This window comes from Columba livia, chromosome 1 (genome assembly GCF_036013475.1).
Source record: "Columba livia isolate bColLiv1 breed racing homer chromosome 1, bColLiv1.pat.W.v2, whole genome shotgun sequence".
Classification (NCBI taxonomy): domain Eukaryota; kingdom Metazoa; phylum Chordata; class Aves; order Columbiformes; family Columbidae; genus Columba; species Columba livia.
The window spans coordinates 64,494,936-64,520,465 of NC_088602.1; the positions used below are offsets into that span (position 1 = coordinate 64,494,936).

The 25,530-nt window shown below is 41.4% G+C and overlaps 1 protein-coding gene across 1 annotated transcript in view; it reads left to right on the forward strand.

Moving 5' to 3' along the window:
• The window catches only part of TMEM255B (transmembrane protein 255B), a 76,291-nt gene that overhangs the window by 17,131 nt on the left and 33,630 nt on the right, over window positions 1–25,530 (forward strand). Inside the window, exon 4 of the mRNA XM_065046790.1 lies at window positions 15,273–15,362. Coding sequence (XP_064902862.1) covers window positions 15,273–15,362 — 90 coding nt within the window. The remainder of the gene's footprint in view (window positions 1–15,272; window positions 15,363–25,530) is intronic.

Here is a 25,530-nt window from a genome sequence, read left to right on the forward strand (position 1 = left end):
CCATAACAAGTGTCAGGGTTTTGAACATTTGTGATGTCTCAGTGCTGCCTGCCAGAGCTCTCAGTAGAGTGGTGGGCATCACCCCAACAGCGGCACAGCTATGGTGGGAAGGGGGTGGCAGGAGGTACAGGAGTGTGACAGACACAGAGAGAATGGGAGGGGTCAGCGGAGAGGGGGTAACCCCTCAGGAGGCATGAGTTATGGCCTCAAATTGCAGCAGGGGACTTTTAGATTGGATATCTGGAAAAAATTCTTAATGAAAAAGGTTGTCAGGCACTGGAACAGGCTGCCCAGGGAAGTGGTGGAGTCACCATCCCTGGAGGTGACTTAGATGGGGTTCTTAGGGACATGGTTTAGTGCCAGAGTTAGGTTATGGTTGGACTCAATGATCCTGAGGGTCTCTTCCAGCTGAAATGATTCCAGGGGTTAGTGCAAACCTCGGTACTATACTTACCGTGAAGACAGCTGTTGGCAGCAGGTCTGAGACCTGAATTCACCCATTGCTGGGTCTTACTTGTGTTTTCTTCATGCTAGCACACAGTTAATTTTCTTGCTGGCATGCCTAGGACATACTCAGATATAAACCTGATGCTCAGCTGGCTCAACTTGGTTCTTGGCTTGTTCAGAGAGATGCTTGTGGTGATTTTAGCCAAGGAGGTGTTGCTTGTGACAAAAGCGGAATTTCAAAGCATGAAGGAGGTTAAAACATGGAGCTCTGCACACAAACAGAAAAGGCAAAGCTGTTTCTTCAGACTTCTCAAGGGATGCTAAGTTTAGGTGCCTTGATATGCTTGCTTCCCAATCTCTGTCAACAATAATTTCAAATTAAGTGCTAAAAAGAAACTACAGCAGAAGTTGGAGAAACAAAGCAACACTTTTCTGGTTTTAGTTGATAGACTTCCCGGACCATGCATATGTTCCTGCTCAATGTTATTTTCTTGCCACTAGACTTTGCATCTGTTTCAGAAGAAAACCTTTTTTAAAGGAGTTACATGTGTGAGTCAGTTTTCGGAATTATAAGAGCCAAACTGCTTTCACTTTTCAAAATCAATGTATCTTGTAAGTTGGTTATGATGTCCATCAGAAAATGCCCACTGGACATTTTTTGTAAAGGTAGTTGGTTTTAGTATCTACACTGAAAAAATATACTGATACTGATACCTACTGTGTTATTTTCAAACATATTGTGTTTCATCTGCTTTTTTTGTAAATTGAACATGCTGGAAGAAACTGACTTTAGTGCAGATTTTGACTGAAGATGCTAATTGCTGATAGATTCCATATCACAGATTAAGCTAATTAAAGCAGCTTGTCTACATAAAGAGAAAAACCATTACAATTCAGTAGATCTCCTGAGACTATCTTTGATGTTCCTGCACAAATAAAAGGAAGAAGTCTTTATTGTAGTGCAGGGGAAATGCAGATCATGTAAAGGCAATCGTCATTATGAGGTTATTATTTCTCCCTTGAACTCAAGCTTCAGAGAAAGTCAACAGCACTTTTTTTTTGTGTGCTCTAATTTCACATAGTTCAGGGAAAAACAATTAATGCTGATGTAAAAATGATACTAATGGAACAAACTAGCAATCATCCTTGTCTTTTTTAGCACCTTCAAAATGATTAAAACTGAGCAGACCTACTGCTATCTTTTCAGTTATAAATGTGTGCTAGATTTTGTGGTGCACATGTCAGAACAAGACAAGCTGATTTATATAAAGATAACCTGTACAGGTTTTACTGACTTTGTGACCCCTTTTTAAACCTTTTGGGGAAGGATTTTGAATGTCGTCTATCCACGGTAGGTCTAATGAATCTGTGTTATTCCATGTAATGCAGGAGAATATTCAGCAAAGTCATGAGTGATGTTGCAGGGGTGTAATTTAGGGTTCTGCTTACTGCAGAACAACATCTGGATTTCTCAAAGAGAAGTGCAACTTAAAAAGTTTGGTGGCATGTTCACTCTATTACTTACTGCATGAGGGAAGTATGCCAAGCCAAATGCTGCTGACCTTCTTCCAGGTGCCTGTACCTGTTCACAAAGCAAACTTTCAAGATTCTTCTCCCCCTGATAACTGTTCACGCCAGAGTCTGTATTTATGAGCTCCAAAGGCAAACTTTCAGGGGAGGCCTGTACCTGTTTGCAAAAGCAAACTTCCAGGCATTCCCTCCCTGATAACTGTTCGCTCTAGAATCTGTATTTTAGAGCTCCAAAAGCAAACTTTCAGTCAAGGCCTGATAACCATATGCAGCGCAGACTTTCAGGAGACAAAATTCTCAGGAAAAAAAGAAAAAATTAATGGAGTAGAATAGCAGGAGGGCTGGCTCAAGCTGGGTACCTGCACAGAGGTCCCCCGAGCACAGGAAGCCATAGACCTTTATATCTTTACAAACCATTCATACCATGATTCAGTCCAATGGCAATATTTCACTTTGGGGTCTTCTTGCTTCTCATTGGATCTTTTTCTCTGATTCCGCATGGGCCTTTGTTTTGTTCAGCTGTAGACATTGTTTATGGTCCATAGCCTTGTAGGTGTTATTTTGTCTGAATAAATCCTTTTCTTCTCAGCAAAGTGGCCCCATTTTGCAGATGTCTGTAATGTCTCTGCATTAGCCCTGGATTGTTATTTTTCCCAGTCAGTTCTATTTTTCCCAGCAAAGTGCAAAATAGGCCTTATCTTGCAAGTGTTCAGTGTAGTTTGTAGTTGCTTTTGGTAAATATGAGCAGAACTTTACAGCTTGAGATTTTAGCAGATCCAGCTTACTAAGTAACATGAAGCAGAGAGTATATTAAAAATCACACAACTTTATACTTCCAGATGATTCATTATATGCAGTACGCATTTACTTAAGCTAAATGATTGACATGAAATTTAAATTGGGCTCATCCACTGACCTGTGAATAGTAAAACCATCACCATACAGCCAGCTTATTTCACAGGGAGAGCTCAAAGTAGGCTCACTCAGGCTGTCATATTTATTGAATAAAGTGGTTGGCTCGTAGTCAAATTGCATACAGTGGGAAAGGTCTGCATGAGATTCCTTGCACCCACAACTCATCAGCGTTCAGTTGCCGTTCTGCTTCCTTGTGGGTTTCCTAAAAGGAGTTCTTGGCCTGGCTATAACTCAGGCCTTTCCCTCCTCTGGAGCCCGGACCAAACTGCTGCTGGTTTGACAGAGGAAGGTCAAGTGCATCTGCCACAAATGGAAGCAATATAAATAACTGGAGATGTTTTGAAAGCTCAGTTGTTTCAGCTGAGGAGGAGGAGGACAGGTGTATGTCTGTGGGTGTGAAAACACCATCCAAAGTGAAGGCAAGTGAAATTAGAAGAAGAAAATTTTCTGGGCAATTATGTAGTTGAAAAGTTGTTTATTATTTATTTTAGTTAGTATAATATTACGAGAGACATTTTGCTGTTATTAGTATGTCGTATTCCATGAATGGAGGACCAAGTGAAATATTTGGGATTTCTTTTAATGCAGTTATTTGACCTTGTGCATTTAACATGAGGATTTCCAATTTATAGTCAATATAAATATCCACTGACACAGAGACATCTTCCTTTCTCCTCTTCCTTCCTTTCCTCCTTCTTCTGTCTTGCTGACTCCCCTTTCTCCTCTTACTTGCCCCAGCCAAAAGTAGTTCCCACTGGATTAGTGGGTTTGAAGATTCAGAGCCAAGTGAGCATCAAACAGCAGAAATAACTGGTGGGGCTCCATGGCTGAGAGTAGAGAGGAGCCTGTGTGAGGATGGAACAGGACTTGTCCCTTTTGCTGGGAATAAAATGTTATATCATCTCACACTGCCACGAAACCATCATCTAAGTGCTGTCAGTGAGTTGAATGCCTGAAGTGAGATACTATAAATTTCCCCAAAAAGTATGAAGTTCAGGGACTCAAAGACAAAAATAGATGCTCTCACTGTGTGAATTACCAAAGGAAATGTGGGGGATGTTTCAGGACTTCCTCTCCTCATTCCTTATGGACCAGCATTTCATATCGCTTATCTACAGGTCTGTGTTTTCAGGTTTTACCAGTGCAGACTCAGCAGCTAGTCATGCAAATAATTATATGTAAGTATTATAATACATAAATGTACTATGATATTATAACCATATAGTAAATAACATGTAACCTATGTTCACCTATATGTATATGTATTTACAGCTGACGTGCTGGCAAATACCTAGCATACTGCCAAAAATGTCTGTGCCACTGACACTATGTCTTTATTGTGCAAAGTGCTTTTTGCACTCTTTATAGATGTGTCTGCCAGGACGGTTTAGCTAATAAAGCTGTAATGGGAAGTACAGGCAGGGCTGTAGTAATCTTTCCATTCCATCATCAGGACTGTGTCTGTCTGACATACCTAGAGAGATGCCACTATGTACATCCAGCTGTAGGCCAGCATGGTAGTTCTTTCCTTCTCATACAACCCTATGCTAGTGTGTTGATTGACCTGTCCCAGGTCTGACCCACCCCAGTTTCCCCAGCCTGTGACCCAACACAGCATTAGCTCAGTCTCAGATAAGAAACCACTGTATTTTTCACTGTTATCATTGGTAGAAAGAAATGGAAAAATTATTACAAAGGGAAAATTTTAGGAGAGACTTTGGCTTCTATTTGGAGAGATTTCCTGGCAACCAGAGTGGCTTCAGTTTGCTTTTGGAAGCTTAAATTCTATAGAAGCAGAAACGAGATACACACATACATATATATGTATGAAAATATACATGTACCAGCACAGCTTATTTTTGATACTCCAGTCTTTGAAGGCTGGCACTGTTCTTTTGAGTCAGAGATTAGAGCTACCAATTCAATTGAAGTCCTTCGGCATGTGGTTCCTTTAAGATCTGTGCTTGGAAACAGTACACAGAATTAAGTGCATAATAGGACACTTTTTAACTGCCAGGTTGTTTTCTTATCCTGTTTACTGTCACACAGCCAAAACCAAAAGTAAACCCTATGACCCATGAAATGTGTTTGTGGAACAATAAAGAAATCGATTACTCTCCCTAGCAAGCAGGATCAGGGGATAAAACATCTCGGTAAGGAATGTGGGATAAGTGCTCGCGTGTGTGGGGCAGAAGGTGAGGTGGGGTGTGCCCTGTGAAAAACACAGGCCTCTTGTTGAAGAATGAGATCAAATTATACAGATGAGTATCCCTGTTGGCCAGATACAATCTTCCAGACTCTGCAGGTAAAACTTCACTACATGAAAGCTTATAAATTAATTGTAATGCATTTCTGATAAGGAGTGTGTGTGCCTTGAGAAACCAATGCAGTCAATGTAACGTGAAAGAGGATTTGTAAAGACACTAATGGACTTCGACATAAAAAAAGTTTCTGCTGCTGAAACAGTGTCAACTGTAGTAGTCTGATCTATGTCAATTCCACTATTTGTACCAGGAAGCATAAACTTTTATGGTATGCTATTTATTTCTGGTTTATTGTTCTCATACTGCTCTGAACAGCTACCTCTGTTTAAGTGATGAAATGAGCTTGTTCCATTTTAATCAATAAAAGAACATCCATGAAAGGAAGTATGTGATGGATTTCTATAAAGTCAGCACTGCTGATCAGTGAATCTAAGTTTATGTTTCACTTTTGTCCCTTTTCCTTTTAATGCTGTGTTTAGTTTTTGGTTCTTGTCTATTTTATATCCTGAAATCTGTAATAGTTTTTAACCATTCTTAGGTAATGCTTTTGTTGATGTTTGCAAGGGGGAATTATTACCAGATTGAAATACCTACTGGACTAAGACTTGTTTAGGCTCTTTGCAAAACCGTTAGCGTTTCTGCAGCTGTGAAATTCAGATTTTTTTAAATTTTTTTTTTAAATTTTCTGTGTAACATCACTTTGTCTTCATCAAACCCCAGGCATCCTTCTCACCTTCCACATTACTCCCCTCACTCCCTTGCAAGCCCCAGGCAAATGACTGAAGGAAAGTCCTGAAGCAGAGAAGAGAAAGCACAAGTCAGACCAGCCAACATTAAGGGAATGAAAGCAGTATTGACAAGATGTTTTAGCAGCACAGATACTTCCCCAATGAGGCTCCCTCTATAGCCAGTGGAAAAAAAGACAGATACCATCAGAACATACTTCATCCCACTCTACAGTAGCTGTAGAAGTAATCTTGAAGTGTCTGGCTCTCTGTTTACTAAAAAGGAGCACAGACAGCTGAGACAAATACTTTTAAGTAGCTGGAATTATTAATGATGAAATCTACCCCTTAGGAGAATTTTCTTAGCAGATTCACCACATTGAAAACACCATGCTTAGTACCACTTGGCAGCCTGGATGAGAACTACTGCTTCACTTTGGAGGGAGAACTGCAACATCCTCCTTTCAGAAATACATACTGAGGCTTCACACCCTGTCCTGCTACTGAGCAGAGCATGGTTGATTCCCATAATACAGGCCAATCTGTCTAGCGAAGGCATGCTGTTCCCCATTTTGGTATCGCCCAATCTATACTTATATCTGCATGAATGAATCAAGTAATGAAGATATAATACAAAATGCTCCAATAATTTTGGTCTCAAAAGTTGTCTGGAATCAGTTCATGTGATTTGGCATAAAAAACAGCAACACACCCCTATGAAATAAAAACCTAAAACCCATACAGATGTAAAGAGATGAAAATGAATGAAAAGGCAGCTCTTAAACAAAGGAATAATTTGAGGGTGCCAGCTCTCATTCTAAATGTGGCTTTGGAATAGGGAGACAAGGACTTGCAAAACCAGGAGAAGCTGGCCAGAACAACATTGGCTGTAAAAGCACATGATGTCTGGAACTTCCCTGGGAAGCCCCAGGGCTCCTCTACCTGCTAGTAAGAAGGTGGAACAGGGGGAAGGGGTTTGATCATATAGTCAGCACCCTATTTAATGGGCTGAAAGAAAAATAGAGCAGCTATTTAAACAAATCTCTTTAAAAGCAGCTAAAAGACGCAGCTGCTCAGACTAGAGAGGGCCAGTGATTAGGGTAGTTGTATCAGCTCAGATTAGGGGCAAGATATAGCATCGCTGTTTGAAAGAGCTGAGTGAAGCTGAGATGTGCTGCTGCTAGAAGGAAATCAGTAATTGTGGTAATGGTTACTGGTATGTTAATAGGGGTCCTCAGATGCTGTGGGGGCTTAAAAGAGCACCAATAGTAAATCTAACCCTGCACCATAAGATTTTTTTTTTTAAGGCTTTTTTTAGCTTGGCTTCTGTTTCTCGTCTTGGAAAATATGAACCAAGTACAATTCAGTCTTTTGTCCAACATTGTTTTAGTAACATCTGCTGGACTTGAGTGGCTGGAACTCTAAGACACTCCCAAACTCCAAGGAGAACTGACAGCACATTGTCAGTGTTGACATTTTTCACTGAGTCAAGACAAGCATTTATTCATCAGTGAATGAATTATCTTGAATTTCATATGTGTTCATTTACACATACATCAAATTAATTCTCTGATTGCAGTGTAATGATGACTCCAGTTTCGAAGTCTAAGTGCACAGAAATGGCTTGATATAGGTTTTAAAATTCAGTAGATTAGTCACGCTAGTAAAGATTTGCTTGTAAAACAATTTGAAATAATTTCCTGGCTGCTTTATGTGGGGTATTGTAGCTGATATTAGATTATGAGAGAAGAAAGAATATATTAATCAGGTAAACCTTCTCAATAACTTTGTTCTATGTTTCATAATGACTATTGATTTAATTCCTGCTGTTTTTTCATTACTTGAAGATAAAAATACAGGAAGATTCATCTTTATTTCATATAGCATTTTTCACAGAAACGGAATCTTCAAATGCTTTACTAGGCTAGAATAAAAGACAAAGTAAATTACAGAAAGTCTAGCACAAAGTGGATTGGTATAAATTAAGGATTAATGCTCACGAGAGTGTTTCTAGAGGGTGAAATCAGCTGAGAGACCTAGACTAGGGAGCTATCAGTTTACATAAAAGCGAGGTTTTTGTTTGGACAGTACAATGTTGAGGCAAAATGCTTCCCTGCCACTTATTTTTGGATGCCTGAAGCTGCAAAAGTTAAGCTGCTGCACTCAACCCCTGTGAGAAGGGCACAGCCACTGCTGGCTGGCAAATACAAATTTGTGGGGAAAGAGGACAGGAGAGATGCTCCGTGTGTGGGTAGCTGGGAAAGCCTTCTGAGGGGCTTAATGAGGGAACTAAGGGTCAGGTTTGAGCCACAGGCTTTCACGCCCTAAAGAGAAATGGCCAGCAAAGGGGCCTGTGTGAGCTACCTCCTGTTGTGGCACCCAGCAGGGCTGTCACACAGCCCCAGGCCTGTGTCATTGTGGTCAGGTGCGCATTTCCCTCATCTCCGTAACTGTCACAGCAAATGCTGCAAGTTTACCTGACCAGTAAATAAACAGTCCCTGTCCTAAAGATCTCCGTGTATGCCTGGAGAAGCTGGAATAAGCAGACTCAGATGCTTGTATTCCTTTTCTTGTCCTACTCAACTGTGCTGCATCGGCCCTTTTGGGCTGGGGGAGGAACTGCGACCATTAAGTCACCCTGTCGCCCATTTCCCGTCTGTGGGCACTTCTATGGTCCCTTGCCCTCGTGAGGAGCCTAACTGATGAATAACCTGCAGAAGGTGAGCATCAACACCACTGGAAGTGGGAAAAAAAAAAAGCAATATACATTAACTATGCCTACATATCATAAATTAACTGTGAGCATCTAAGGCATAATAAAAGATATCGCCAATTCCACCTTCCACCATTCTGCCCTTCAGGATGTGGGGCAAGAAAAATGGGGAAATATTCTGATTGAAAATGCCGCCTTTATTTTGAAAATGGATTTTGATCTTGTTTTTTCTCCTTGGCATAGTAATTGATACCTCTCATGTGTTTTCTGTATTCTTTCTCAGCGTTTGTTTATCTCCTGAATTCTGCCTTTTTATGCATGTGAGGTTGCGTACATTTCCCATGGGACCTCTCCCCTGCCTGTGTTACACCAACTGGCCTTTTCATGTTGCTATTTTTCCTAATTATCCCTGACACGATGCTGGAAAACAGCAGACGTTTTTCACAGGCAGTAAAACAAAAGTCTTCTTGACCGCAAACAGCAAAATAACCCCAGTCCTTATAATTTATTCATTACAGCTAAAACCTAGCTTTTACTTTGCTAATCTCTCGGAGAGCAAATTACATGAAACAGGTGAGACAACTTAATAGTTGCTGCCAGCACTTCTACCTCCTTCACTTCTGTCTTGGCCACAGGGTCCCATCTCCTTGCACTGGGTCTAAGACTCATTTCTTCTTAGATCTCCATTTCAGATGGCAGCAAGCAGTCACATAGGCTCAGCTCTGTGCCCTGAGGTGCTATTAACAACAGTGAGAGAGAAGAAAACCTGTATCAAAGCTCTGTGTTTTCGCTAATAATATTCACCAACACATGACTGGAGTTTTTAAATTCAACAGTGATGATACTGTGGAAAGGCTGCAGGTTTCTAACTTGGTCACTTGATATGAACACAAAACTTGATCTAAACACATGACAACATCACATGCAACATCTCTGTCTGAAGGCTTTTCTGGTGATATAGGTATCTGCTACACGCACTGGCTACGTTATTAGGTGTATTACAGTCAGAATCAAGCTATGTCTTTATGCATGGGATCCCAGCCCCAGTCCTTGTCTTCCTGAGCTGTACCAAAACTAGTGCTCTTACAGCCAAGAGACATTTTGTGTTTATATTTCTTCCCTCCTTCATCTGAGGGCCAGTCTAGGAAAGAGCCCTTCAGGCTTAGATTGGGCAGCCATTAAAGTCTTTCATCATTATGAATTTGTGTCATTGTAACTAGTGCTATGATTGGAATTGGTGTTAATGAATAACAGACGTGACATAATCCTGTCTCCTGTGACATGACAAGCCCCCAGTAGAGCTTCAGTCACAGCAGTGCTATTACTGAAGAACCACCCTTTGGAAAGAATAGGTTGGCAGGCCATAAATTGTGAAGCATGTTACCTGGTGTAGTGAGAAACCTCCTAAGTAGCCCAGTTGTGAAAACCATCATAGTAGGAGCCTTGTCTGAGCTTAATTTTCATCACAGCAGCAAAACTTCTGTCCCAAGGGCAGGGGAAAAAAGTGGCCATTGTGGGAGGGATAAGGGCCACACAAGAGGACTTTCCAAATTAGAGAAAATTAACTCACAACTGAAAGTATTTTTATATCATCCCACCTCACAATATAGGCAGGGTTTAGTTGATAGCAACATCTGAAGTACAATGCAATGGGTTCAATTGTTTTAGCTTTTTGGGCTACTAATCTACAGCCCTGCTGATGTTCCATGGTAACATCCTGGTTGAGACTGCACATAGAGTGGAAAGTAATTCTCTGTTTTGGGTTTGTGACATAGTTTTTGTAAACCTCTGCTCTTACATCTCCATCCTCAGCTTGCTGAAAAAATACAGCAGATTTATTTAAGACTATGCTAAGTTCTGAGCTTAGAGACACAAGGAAATGAAACCAGTAGAGAGGCCCACAGAATTAAACTGTATTTTGGGGAATGTAATGTTAAGGGCAGCCTACAACAAACCACCTCATGCATTTCTTTTCAAAATACATTTGCTTTAACCTGTGTGGGGATAAAAACGGCTTTACAAACCTGTGGCAGAAGATTTACACAGCCTTTTGCAAAGCCTTCACTTGCCAGAGCAAAAGGTATTGGATGACAGTGTTTCTCCTTTTACATTTCAGAGGGTAATTGTGATTCTTTCTTTGCCGGGAAAAAAAATCCCAGAGAGACCTGATGAACAAACAGCACAATGCTTGGAGACATTGGAGGGTGTGTGATGCAAAGGTAGACCTTTAGCATGAGCAAAGCGAGTCTGTTAGGTACGATGTAACTTGGATCTGATACCGAGGTGATTTTCTGTATGTCTGCTGGCAAACTGTGGCTGCACGTCTCCTCGTGTCACACAGCGGGGATGTGGTGCCAGTAGAGCACGATTCGGCACACACAGTGCCTGGGGACCTGAGGGATGGTGGTTACCTGAGAGCGTGGCTGCAGCCAGGGTGGCCGCATCAGGCTCCTCATTGGGTCTGGTTTGTAGCCACCTTTGAGCTCCAAAACCATGCCTGGGAATCGTGGGAAACTCTTAGTTGCCAAGTTCCTGTGCCAGGTACATTTCTGACATGTGAACAGCATCCGTGACCAACCTCCATGGCCATGGGATGTCCCCTGGCACCATTCTCTTCACTAGGCTTGCTTGCATGGGGGTGACACCGTGCAGCCAGGGATGCTGTATGCCTGCTGCAGGGCAAGACAAGTGAATTCAGCATTAAAAGGCAGCACGTAGGAATTTAGTGGTCCAGCCTTTCACTAGTTTTGCATTCTTGAGTGCTTCCATGTTCATGTGAAACGACTGAAGATAGATAATAGAATTGCTTTGATTGGAAAAGACCTTGAAGGTCATCAAGTTCAGCCATTAACCTAGCACTGTCAAGTCCACCACTAAACCACATCCCTAAGAACCTCATCTACATGTCTTTCAAACACCTTCAGGGATGGTGACTAAACCACTTCCCTGGGCAGAATGTTCCAATGCTCAACAACGTTTTCAGTAAATATGACAGCTATTCAGTTAACACTATATGCAAAAGTCTCTCATTCTATGTGCTACTGTGTTCTCTCTTTTGCTAAAATACCACTGTTAAATAACTGGCTTTTGGTTTTGTTTGTTAGGCCTACATAGTGCAGTTTTCACTGTTCAATAATTGGCTTCATGGTCCCCTTGTACATAACCAATTTATTGTATTCTGTACCAGAAACAGGAGTAAACTTGTTCTGATAATAACAGCTGTAGAAAAGCCTGGTTGCCCATCAATAGGACAGCAAGAACAAAACTATTTCTTGAATTACTGTTAAAATATGTTGTTATAAATAATGAATAGTTTTCCTGACAAAACATACTGCTATTGAAAATGGAGATGAGACGATGTGATGGATCAGTATTTATTTTTTAAAGTGCTGTTTCTTTAACCTATCAACAAAAATTCCCTATGTTTAAATGAACTGTACTGCTTTTCTTTCTTGGCCGTGCTAGGCTCATGAACTCATAACTCCAGCAATCACCTACCACTCAGGAAAATTAGCTTTTGAATTTACAACAGCTCTTCATTTGGCTGTCTTGGCTGCAATTTTTAGGAGTAATTAGTTTTGTACTTTGTTTATGCGTTTCTCACATTCTCAATAAGCAATGGGAGGCTTGAGAAATAATATAAATCTGTAACTTCATTTTAAGGATTTCTTTGTGTTGTTCTTGTATTATTACTTCTTTTATCATTCTAATACATTTGGAAGACAATTTAAGTAATAAGAAGCCCTGGGTGTCCCATTTTGACACTTCAGCATTGTAATAAATATTATGTCAGCCAAGAAATGGCCCTCTTCATTTCAAAGGGAACACTCACTGAAGTAGTTGCTAGTAGGCATGGATAAGAACAGCAGACTCTGGCTGACAGCCTTTGACTTGCACATGACTCCTTGAATGGGTAGATGTTCACCAACACAACTGAGGAGTGCAGAGCCAACTCCATTTCTCCTGCCTATGCTACAATTTACTGTGCACCTTTATATGTGGTCTCCTATAGCTATATGGTGAAACTAAAAGGCTAGAATACTCATTAGCTGATTTAAGCTATCTCCATGAATGGAAAATGTTCGTTTGGGGGTTGTAGGTCATCAATAAGTTGCTCATGTGTGAAATGAAAAGCCACCTTGAGGTCAGCTTCCAGTAATTTCATCCTGAGCTCAGGCAATTTGGAAACACCTGGCTAAGCCCACTAATTATTTGATTGACTGCTATGACTTGGAAAACAAGATAGAGATTCCAGACAATAATGACTTAATCTGAACTTTTAAACACTGCTGCTTTTTCAAACAAAGAGATCAGGAGCTGCAGCAAATGCAGCTGCTGCAGGGCATTATGGCCCACAGGTCTGCCGTGATAACAGCTCTCTATGAGGAGCCCACAGCTTTCTTGATGAGATGCATGCCAAGATCTTTAGACAACCAGATTCATGAGACATGACCCACCATACTGGAGAGCCAAAGGGTAGTGGAGGTTGAGGGGCGATGCAGCCAACAGTGCTTTCTGAGGGTTTCTCGCTTCTTATGGCAGGATGGAGAGGTATGCAGGAGGTATGCAGCAGGTTCCCAAGATCAGCCAGAACTGTCAGCTTCAGCCACTTCTCTGTGTCCCCCTCCTCTCCACACTGGGGATCCAGATTACACAGCAATCCGTGTGGCAGTGCTGGCTTGCCTCTGATTGCATGAGCTAGGAGCTGTGACCTAATGAGAGATTAAAAGAGTGTATCAGAAAGTGTTTGAAAGCTGTGATTCTTCTACTTTTGATTTGCAGTTTTTGCTGATTCCCTGGAAGGTCTTATTTCCAAATGATTGATGTTGCTTTGAACTGTGTGTCCAATGCTATTGGTTTACAAGACTGTAATGTCTTACCTGCCAAACATGCATTTTTTTGAGGAAATCACCAACGCTGTGTCCCCTGTTGACACTATTGAAATTGTACTGTTCTTAGTTTAACATAATCTAGAGTTCATTATTTAAGTGTGTTTGTGATGCCTTACAAATTTTACACATATGAAAGCAGTATTTAGGTAATGCAGATATGAATTTTGTATAGGCAAAAGGGATGTATGAACTGTTTCAATATAAGCTGGATAATCTATATAGAAGCATTTCTGACATACACGTTGTGAAGGATCAATTAATGACTGGTAAATAACAAAGAGGTTCCAAATTTTTAACTAAAACTCTGGTCCGTGTGCTTTATCTATTAAGAGTGTTGTTCTGTCAGTTTTCAAGGGAACTTTTTAGTCTGTTGTAGTTATTAACTATAACATGGTACTGTTGTAAATTAAAATTAACCTATCATATAGGATGCTTGTGAGGGTTGCTTTTGTGACTATTTATCAGAAATGCCAGAGACATGTGAGAAGTACATTAAATTATATTAAAAACATATCCAGAGAGTGCATGTTACGTTCACTTTGTGTCCTGCTGGTACCCACTCATCCAAACTTAAGGCACAGAGTCTGCAACATCACCAAACCCTTTAATCTGAGAGATAGAGTGACAGTGTCTATTCCTCATCTGATGGCACTGAGGCTAATGAGCCCAAGGGGAGCACCTTGCCAGCATGACACCATCCACAGTCCTGTTGATAAAGAATTAAAAACGCTTAATGAATGAAGCATTCTGGGGGGCAAAATGCTGTCTGCAGCTGTAGCAGACAGGATAACAAAGACAGCGTGGTGTCTGCGCTGCAGGTGGGACATGTACTGAGCCCTGCTATACTCTGCTGTGGCCATTCTGAAGGACAGGCTGGAAGCCCCAACAAGAGCAGGGGCCAAGGCAGCACACCCCAGCCCTTCCAGATGTATAAGTCCTATGAGTCTCTGATTTTGCTGTGGCATAATTCATTATGAGCAATTTGGGATGATAAAAGCATTTGGAGACCTCATACCTAGTTATTAACTTATTATGATGTGTTTATCTGTGTGTGGTTGTTCAGCCTGGAGAAGAAAAGGCTCCAGGGAGCCTTTCAGTACTTGGGCCTATAAGAAAGATGGGAACAGACTTTAAAGCAGGGCCTGTTACAATAGGATAAGGGGTAACAGTTTTAAACTAAAAGCAGTAAGATTCAGGCTAGACATGAGGAATAAAGTTTTTACACTGAGGGTGGTGAAACACTGGCCCAGGTTTCCCAGAGAGGTGGTAAATGTCCCATCCCTGGAGACATTCCAGGCCAGGCTGGACGGGGCTCTGAGCAACCTGATCTAGTTGCAGATGTCCCTGCTCATTGCAGGGGCTTGGACTAGATGACCCAAAGGTCCCTTCCAACCCAACTATTCTATGTTTCTCTGTGTGAACTATTACCACTGTAATAAAGCTCTAGATATTGATGAGAGCTAACAGGACCACGGCTTTTTGCCATGCTCCCTGTGGACACCACTGCTGTTTTATTAAATAAGTTGATTTAGAAGAAATCACTGTTGAATTTAATAACTCTTACAGCTGACCTAATTTTCTCTAGAAAGATTTAAGCTTTTCTAGTAGACTTGATGGTATGTCAACCCAGCATCAAGAATTTCTGCCTTTTTTCTGCTGCCACACTGACCTAACATGAGTTACAGTAGGGGAAAATGTTGTTTAAGAATACTAGAAAAAATAGTGTAATTGTTTTACTTAAAGAATTATATTGAAAACATTACTTATTCTGTTTTTCTCTTCTCAGTTAGTAGCATCCATCGTGTTTATCAGCTTTGGCGTGGTGGCAGCATTCTGTTGTGCGATAGTTGATGGAGTGTTTGCAGCACGACACGTAGTAAGTACAATGATTTTTTGTAAGCTTTCATTTTTGATTACTTATGCCATTTCTAGCAGGAAAGTATTTTCTTTTGGTTTATGTCTGGTAGCATATTAGTTTTTTTTTTTTATTTTCTTGTTGGAGAGATGTCTTTTGGCAAGAAATTGATAGGAAAGCCCATCATGCCAATACCCACAGATGGTGCCAACTGCTTATTCATCTCTCAGGGAGTTTCAAGTACAGAGGTGATGTGAAATGACATAATGACAGGCATACTAAAATGCGTACCTGCTTAGGAAAGGGAAGACACTTCAGCCACCACAAGCATTTATTTTCTTTTGCACAAAGGCTTTGTGGGCATGGTCAGGATTTGGAACGCACCAGACGGTGATGAGCACCAGAAGTCCCCTTGGGATTGCAGCAGCACAAAGGCAACGTTTTATTGAAGAAAAGACAGCAGAGGAGGTGGTGGGCTTTGGTTAGAGTTAGTGTGAAGGGGGAGCCTATTGAGTGACAAACAGCCCCAAATTCACCATCTGCCAGCCATCGAAGGGTGGGTGGGTCATTTAACCAGAGTGACTAGTATCTCCAGTGTGTTTTCCAAACCCAGTCCTCATTCTGCACCCAAGCCTATTGCCATCTCTGCTTCAAAAATACATTTATGGGCATTCACAGCACTGCAGCAGCAATCGTGTTACTAGTAGTTTATTACTATCTATGACTGTCTAGGAGTCTTTCTCATTATTTTCTTGTGTAAGTATTAGACAAACTTAGAACAAAGGTGGGGTTTTTGTTTGTTTGGTTGTTTTGTGTGTGTGTGTGTGGTTGGTTGGTTGGTTTGGTTTTGATTTTTGATTTATGTTTTGTTTGTGTGTTTATTTTGGCTCACAGAGTTCAAATAAAAATATTAGACAAAAAGGATCAATAGAAGAACAAGACAGACTGTTGTGGGGCTGTTAGAATTTGCCAGTTTATATGTTAGATGTGTGGTGTTTGGTGTTTTATCTTTTGTGACAGAATGCCTAAAAATAAATCTAAACCCAGTGTTTTAATTGAGCTTGGATTCCCAAAAGCATTAGGAAATAATAAGTTACATGTTGTAAGAGACACTAGAACTCAGAGGTAGCGTGCTGCGTAACACAGCAAGTGTGAGTGTATATGACTCCCTCACTGCTACGAAATACCATGGGCCTGTTCATCTTTCTGCTTATGTTCATTGAGGGGCAGCGTAACACCACTGGCATCAGTAGAGTTCTACTTAATTTTCTGTTAGCAAATGCATCAGAATAATTAAGTTTTGGATCTCTTGGAGCATAAAGCTGTAAACTGTTTTCTTTTTTACTGTTATTGAAGAGAACTTTAAACCAAATGTGGGCTTCAGAACCTTGTGTGCATTGCACAAGGAAGGAAACATCTATTGGTATAAACAACCAAGCTGTGCAATGTGAGCATAAGTAAATACTCTGGATTGTAGTCATATTTTGTGCCATGCAGACCTTGCTGGATGCAGAAGTGGCCTGCTTCTACTCAGATTTGCCCTGCTGTTGTTCTGGATGACATTTGGTATAACTTTGTCTTTGATTAGCATAAGCCCAGGGAGTCTTTCCATAGGAACTACTTAATAAAAGAGAACAGATTCCTATTTAGGTTTTCTGCTCCTGAAAATTCAGTGGTTGTGCCTCAGAAAATCATGGCCACTTATTCAAATGTTGGATCCATCTCCTAATTTCCCAGGAACCAGACTTATTTTTGTCCTGCTTCAATGTGATCATTAGGAAGTGTTCAGACAGCACTTGTGCAGTCTTACACCTTATAAGTGCAAGGCAGCTGTGCAGCCACAGCCCCCACTGCTGAGGCTGGACATGGCATCGCCTTCCCTGAGGCAAGTTACTGTGTCAGGGAATGGTGCGTGTGCTCAACCTCAAACACAGAGACAGGCATCACCCCTTCTATCTCTCTAGGAGTTTCCTCGGTCAGTTTGGACTCTTTTGGCTTTAAGTTCCTTTCACATATGTTGCTTAAGTATTCTAGAAATGGCACTCTTTCCCTATCTAAATCAATCGACAAGATCATATTCAAGTATTATTGTATCCTTATATCTGAAGGAACAGCATCTCATACATGATACTTAGAATTTGTATTCACCTCCTCCTTATTGTAGCATAAATATCTGCGTGGCATTGTTTGCTGTCATGGCATGCACTTGATGTGTTGTTATGGACTAAAAGTGACTCAGGTCATTGCAGTGGGAGAAAGCAGGCCAGCGAGGTGTTGTAGGAGAGCACCAAGGCACAAAGTTGTTACACTCACCCAGGAAGTAAGTATCTTGCCATCTTGGGTGCAGTTCTGTCTCTGGGTATGACTGCATCACCTGTGCAGAGCTGGGCCTGGAAGGGGCTGGTCACCATCCAGCCATCTCTCAGAGTGCTGGAGATGTACAACACGATGACATGAACCTGCTTCAGTCATGGCATCATATGCTTCATGGAGATCAGTTTCCAGCTGTTCTTGTGTTTGGGCTGAGTTTTGCTTGTCACATTTGTCTCTTCTGGTCTCCTTCACATATTACTGAACAAAGAAATACCTAGGAGTACCATTTGTTGGAAAACTAATTTGCATGTTAATATGGCTACACTCCATCGCATTCTCCTCCTCTGTCTAATATGGAGCTTCACAGGATCAGGTGAAATAAAGGTGTACATCACCTAATTTCTCTGACCAATAGAATCATAGAATTATAGAATAGTTTGGGTTGGAAGGGATCTTCAAAGGTCATCTAGTCCAACCTCCCTGCAATGAACAGGGACATCTTCAGCTAGGTCAAGTTGCTCCAAGTTTCATCCAGCCTGGCCTTGATTGTAATACACCTGGGGAAATCTGTAGGAGCGGTAGTGTAAGTACACCCCCAATTTGATTTATAGGAATGGTGGGGCCTCATCAAAATACGATGTGTCGTGCAGACTACGATGTCATCGTCACTGCATTACGCCCTCTTCATGTCACAGCTTATTTCCTTCAAGGAGAGCAGTAACACCACATTCTGTCCATTCCCCACAGGCCCATTCCAGTGGTGTTCAGGCCTGTGTTGTGCTCTTGCTACTGTGGCTGCTGCCTTTTTGGGATAACTGCTGGAGAATGGGACTAAACTGGCCTCTACTCAGGGAAAGGACAAACTCCTGGCATGTCAGAGCAGGCGCTCAGGTCTACACTAAAGTAATGAAGTTTTAGTGAGGAGAAGTTGAGCAGCATTTGCTTTTCTGTCTCCAACATCAGGGTGCTGATAGCAAGGCTCCAGGTCCCTTTTCTCCTGGAGGTAGAAGTACTAGCTGAAACCAGACAGGCTTCAGACTGACAGCAAATACAACATTCTCTTTCACATCAACTTAGAAACAGAAATATCTCCTGTTTTTCATTTTATTTTTAACTTCATTCGAGTTGGAAGGGATGCGAAGAAGACAAATCACATTATTATCGATTTTTCTTACTTAGTGCCTGCTGTCAAATGGAGGCTATTACTGATGCACATTTTCTCCCGATCTTTTAAAACTGTGGATAGAATAATAAAATGCTTTCTCTGTTTTATTTCCTTCCAAAGAAGGCATAAAATTGACAAAAAACTCTTTCAGGAAAGGGCTGTATTTCAGAAAAGAAATATTTAAATTATTTAAGACTCATTTTAAAACACTTTGCTTAATAGAAGGCTCTGGAGCACCACACTTCTAAAATTAAGAATACTGAAGGAAAAGTAGCTTGATTTAAAATAGCAGTAGCTTATTAAAAAAATAATGCAGATGTAATTTACTGTGTAAGGTTAATTTCACTATTGGTCCCTTTAGGTGCACTCTTCACCTTCAAAAGAACCAAAAGGCATCCGGAATCAAATGAAACAAGTTGAACGTGGAATTAATGTGCAGTGATGTTATTTCAGAAAAATATGGTGATCACATGAATCCATTATTTGCACTTGTGTTTGCCTGAGATATTTTGTTATTTAGCAGATGGGAATAGCCCTGTTGTACAGCAGCTAATGGAGATCACTCAACAGCCTCCTCTCACCACACAGGGAGATCCCCTGTCCCACCTCACGTATGCATTCTCTGCAGTACCTACCACCCTCCTGTCCATGGCTGCAAGCTTTGGCCATTGCCGCATGATCCTTCGCTTTGCAGTTATCCCCCAGGCAGAACCTAAAATAGCCAGCAACAAAAAATCCCATTATGAGGTGAGGAAATTGCCTGCAAGAGGTTCCTGAGGAGGTCAGGAAGATGACAAGTCGCAAAAGCATGGACAGATATTTTAAGCTGTGGAGACAAAGGCTTTATATCATCTTTTTACATAGTTGGCTGGGAGTCATGGAACTTTGGTACTGACACATGGCCAATTGCATTTCCTGCAGTACAGGATAAAAAGAGACTCAGACATACCTGAAAGCTCTATGAGAAACCAAAGCATCAGGCAGGGGAAGTCATCTTTACTTGAATATAATAACTGCTTGTTGATCTTGTTGAGTGGAATTCACAGATCATATCCAGACAGATTTATTAGAGGAGGTACACTAAAAAGAAAAAGCAGAGCTGAAGAGTGGGAGTTAATACCAATAAGAACATCAGAAGATAGGTCAGTGAAATTGCACCTTGGGACTGTTGCTGATATCCTTTCTCTATGCACTTCTTGGCTTTGTCTTCTCTGTAACAATTATTCGAGTAGTTCAATACAGCAATAAATACACTCCTAAGTCTTCCTTTCTCCTCATTAAACAAGCCCAGTTCCTCCAGCCCATCCAGGTGCAGGCTGTTGTCTGGCCTTCTGATCATTTCGTGGCCCTGCACTTGTTTTACTCTAATTTGTCCAGGTCTTTCTTATACTGGAGAGAGACTAAAATTGGACACCATACTGAGATGTGCCCTCATGAGTGTTTATCAAAAAGGAATAATGACTTCCTCCAGCCTGCTGGTGGTGGTTTGATAATGCAGCCTAGTATGTAGTTGACCATCATCTTTGCAAAAGCACCCTGCTAACATATGTTCAACTTGTCCACAAACACATCTGTTTTTTCTTTTGCCAAGCTGTTACCAGGTCAGCTTGAACTGTTGCCTGGGTTTATTCCAGCTCAGGTGCAGGATTTTACCTTGACACTGTACAAAAACTAATAAAATACAGTCAAATAATTTAGATTCGAGTTAAACTATTTTTAAAGATGCACTTGCACTTGTTTCTATCAACAACAGAAAAAATTGAAAATATTTGGGCAGTCTATCAGTTGACATTTCATTACCATTTTTGGCTTTCTTTTAAGTATGAACTGGGCTGAATTTTCTGTGTTCGTAAAGCCTAAGACTTTGATAACGACCCTTATATACCTTATTATTAATTACTGCTACATCCTCTTAGCTGAAGTTCTGTTTTAATGCAGTTTATGGTCAAGCATGAACTAGCTTTAAAAGGAAGTGGGTTTTAAGAGAGTCTGATTTTATGTGGTGCAATGAAGGGATCACATAAATCTGCGGATCAGAACTGCTGCACATACACGCTGTCCTATCGCCTTGTGCTTGGAGCCTGGTTTCTCTGCCAGAGAAACAGAGAGCTGAAAGGTCCAGTGAAAGGCATGGCCAAGGGCTCTGTGGCTCAAGTGTCTTAGAAGTGCTTCTAAGACATTCTTCTGAAATAGTATTTATTTCAGCCCCACTCCTCCCCACTAAAAGCAGCCTCCATGATTTTTATCTGGGTGGCTTGAATGGACACATCTTTGAATGAAGGCTTGGATGGTGTAGTGGATGGTGACCCTTTGAAAGATGATAAACTGCTTACAGCTTCTGATTGTGAATGGTGATGTGCCAAACTGGCAGTATAATCAGATGCACTTCATGTTAGCTTTTACAGGTAGCCAACAACATGGCTTACTTCATTACTTTATTACTAGCAATTTGAGGAAACACTATGATAAGGTACCATATTAGGAACTGAAACCTGGAATGGACTATGCTAAGGGATATCATTTCGTAAGAGCCTGAGAAGAGGAGCATCTTGCTCTGTTGTTTTGCAATTTCAGGCCTCCATTTTTATACAGATAGACCCCAATCCATTCAAGAGTTTTCTTTAGTTTCCACAAATATGAAACTGAGAAAGTGGTAGAATGTGAAATGTTGGGAAAACTGGTCCAGAGAAAGCATGAAATCCATTTATCCTGCCCGAGATCACCGGGGGTTTGCTGAACTTCACTAGAAAGCACAAACACAAATGGCTGCTTTGTTTATGGAGATCTGGGGACTTTTCTTATTCTTGCTACAGACTGCCCTGGATCATAGCAGTGAAATGACAGAAGAATAAGAGATCTTCTTTAGGTTTTCGATGATGTAGGATAATTCTGTTAACCATAGTTATTTTGAAGGAGACTAGATCCCAGTTGTAGCACCTCAGGGATAAAAATGTGTTGCGGTGACTTTGAAATCATATCTTTTATATAGACATGATAAGTGATCTTGTCTAGCTGTAGCATTTTTATGTGACTGCATTTATACACAGGAGACGCTTCTTGGTGCCTTAGGCGTGACACCACTCACTTCAAGCAAAGGTTCAAATCCCATCCTGCCTAAAAGCAGAGACATGTTAGATTCTGATTTACAACAGCAGATTCTCACAAGCTGTTCTCAGCACTTCAAATGTTTAAGAATTAGAACAGAAAAAAGTCAGGGTCCAATCCTGGCCTCCCATTTTGTACTCTTTCTGACTTTATACCTCTGTGCCAGCTTTACATTGATGACTGAAGTTATTAAAACTCATGTAGATGTTAGAGGGATATGTGTATAAGGAAAAGGAGGGTGGTGTGGAAAGGAAAGAGTTGCTTGTTCGTCATGAGATCTAAAATGCACATCAAACCAGGCAGTGTTAAGTTGTCCTTTCTGCAAGAGGAGAGGACCACCACTTCTGTGTCACATTCATTTAATTTCATTTTCAGCTGATCTAGTTTCTTCCTCTTGATAGCAGTGACTTAAGTAATTAATTAAAATGGAACGTATCATCAGGTAGTAAGCCCTGAAATAAACCTGTAGCTGAACTGGAGAACACTAAAACACTTATCCGTAACGTGGGGTCTTCACCCACATGGTTTAAGTGCAGTGTGTGTACTGTTGAGGCATATCAGCTGGGTAATTACCTATAGATTGGGGAGTTTAGAACATAAACTTCAGATATTTTTATTTTTTTTTTTAAATTTTTTACTCAAAATATTGTTTATTAAAGGTGGCATTGTATCAACTCACTTTCTGGGAAGCATAGACACCTGACAATGGGAAAATGGAGTCTTTCATCTGGGGGCTGCTGATGTGAATTGGGCTCTGGTTCGTAGAGCTCAAAGCTGCTGTACTAAGTAGTATCAAGATGGCAGCCCCTATCCAAAGAACAAATGACTACATTACAAAACTGCCGTCCCAGCCAGCCCCAGCAGAAAATAAAATGAGGCGGTGTGCATTTTGGTTCTTTCATCTTGTCCAAAGGGTTTAGATCATGGCTATTTTGCATTGTACCTTTCTGTCCTGCAGAAACCAGATCAAGGCGTGGAGGGCTGCTTTTTTTTTTTTCCTCACCTTTTTTTTTTTTTCCTCGCAGAAAGAAAAGTGTAAAATATTCTTAGTTATGTGCTATTTTACACCTTCAGACTGTGAAGCTGCAAAATCACCGTGGTGCTCTAACTTCCCTCCCAAGGAGACAAGCTCCTGAGGAGAACAGGGATGTTGCATTAGCACTCTGAGGTTTGTCAGCCTCGGCAAACACCAGCACTTTTAGTGTTTGGTGGGTTACAGAGTACAGGTCAGTTTTCTGCAGTAAAATTAAACAACTGTGGGATTTTAAATAAGGGTGGCTGTCAAAGAGTGGCACCCTCCTTCCCCTTGTTTCATGTTTCTGCCTCACCTCTGGCACTAAGGTGCCAGAGCCTGTCTAGGGCAGAGGGAGTTCAGAGAAGGGCAATGAAGCTGGTGAGGGGTCTGGAGCACAAGTCTGATGAGGAGCGGCTGAGGGAACTGGGGCTGTTTGGCCTGGAGAAAAGGAGGCTGAGGGGAGACCTTATCGCTCTCTGCAACCACCTGAAAGGAGGTTGTAGCGTAGAGGGGGTTGGTCTCTTCTCCCAAGTGGCAAGTGATAGGATGAGAGGAAATGGCCTCAAGTTGCGCCAGGGGAGGTTTAAATTGGATATTAGGAAAAAATTCTTTATGGAAAGGGTTGTCAGGCCTTGGAACAGGCTGCCCAGGGAAGTGGTTGAGTCACCATCCCTGGAGGTGTTTGAAAGAGGTGCAGGTGAGGTTCTTAGGGACATGATTTAGTGACAGAGTTAGGTTAATGGTTGGACTCTGATCTTGAGGGTCTCTTCCAACCAAAATGATTCTATGACTCTATGACTGAAGGGAAAACTCACCCCTTGTACTTGTATCACAACAGACAGACAGCTGCTGGTGCCAGCCCAAGGTGAGAAGTAGGAACACAAAGCTGGGAGCTGGAGGGAAAGCAGAACCAGGAATTGTGGCTGCAGCATTCGCTTTGTTCAGCTTAAAGCCACTGTCGAGCCACATTAGGAGCAGAGAGTCCAATGATGACCGAAACAATCAAACATTACGAGACCTCAGCTGGGGATGTTAGTCAGAGAAGTACAGTCTGAAATTACATTAAGGTCTGATGATTTCCCCCAGCAGCACAGGACCCCAGGCAGGGATGGAGCCCACCCAGCAGCCAGCTGCAGGTTTCCTGCTGCTTCCCCAGGCCCTGGGCAGCAGAGGCAGGTGCTGCATGTGTGCGCTCAGGAGTTGGTGGCACCATCTGGTGGTTTCACATGCAATGGCCGAGAACTTCAGTCCTCTCTACTCATCTTTGAAGCAAATTACAGAAACTAAGTCAAGAATTGCAGCAGAGGTGCCCAGCAGCTCCACTGATGACTGCTACATTTTTCTATATTTCTATATTTTTCTAGAAAGTGACTTCATAAGCCCACAGCTTACCATCATGCCCCAAAGCCTTGGACACTTCAAGCCAGATCTCCTAAAAAGCCAGACCTCCTAAAAAGCCATTTGAAAATGTTCTGAGCAAGCCTGTTGGCCTTTCCTTTGAAGAAAATAACCCAAACAAATAGTTGTAATATCTAATGAAGTTGTTACCTTGACGACCGGTGGTAGAAAACACAACTCAAAGAATGAGTAATTTCTCAGTGCAATGAAGTTAGCTGCTTCTCTGGAGAAGAACACTAAATGCATTTTACTTTCTCCATGCTGCTACACGAGATAAAATTACAGCTAATTACTTTTAATTCCATTTCCATCCTGTATGAGTCATTAATATAATAGCATGGCGTAGCATATACCATAAAGGGTTTTGTTTGTTGTTTTGTTTTGTTTTTAGCAGAGTAAGCACTAAACATTTATAACTGAAAACTAGCACTAGTGATTTTTATATTGATGGTCCACAGAGGTGAACAATCTTTTATTGATGAACTTCTTAAATACAAAATGCTTAAGTTTGCAAGCACTGCATTTTGAAGCCAATGGTCAACTATGCCCCAGCATTAATACTATCGTCCTTGCATCTGACACTGAGATGGGAAATGCAGACTGGGTTCCTACAGTACCAATTAATTACAAGGGGAGATAAATTATTTTTTATGGACTTAATTTAAGTGTTGGAGCAAAGGAGGACTCTTACAACCAGCTTAAGCGAGTCTAATAATACTTTTCTTTCATACTGCAAGATGACCACAGTTGTGTAACAGTTGTGTTCATGCATCCAAATACAGTTGAGTATTCTTTAAATCAAAGGACGAATACTCTTCTTTGAACATCACAATCCAGATAGCAGAAGAGCTCTCATGATGGACGGGTCTCCAGCCTAATTGGGAGCCCTGGAATGAGTTACAGATATCTACAGATGTCTGGTGCTTCCAGCCACATCAGAACCTGGAAGCTCTGCTTTGCTGTCTGCTCTGGCACACACTCAATCAAAATCACCTCCTTCCAGGTGAACACCTCCCCTGCAGTAACCACAGTTATATGAGTGCTGCTGTAAGTTAATGTGATTTTGCCAGACAAATCTTCCTGGGCCAAAGGAGCAGGTTTTGGATGCCTTTTTGCCATGCTAATATTTTCAGCTGATGCATAAGGAGCAGAGCAGAGAAAAAAGGACATCTGAGGTCTAGGATGGAGCCACT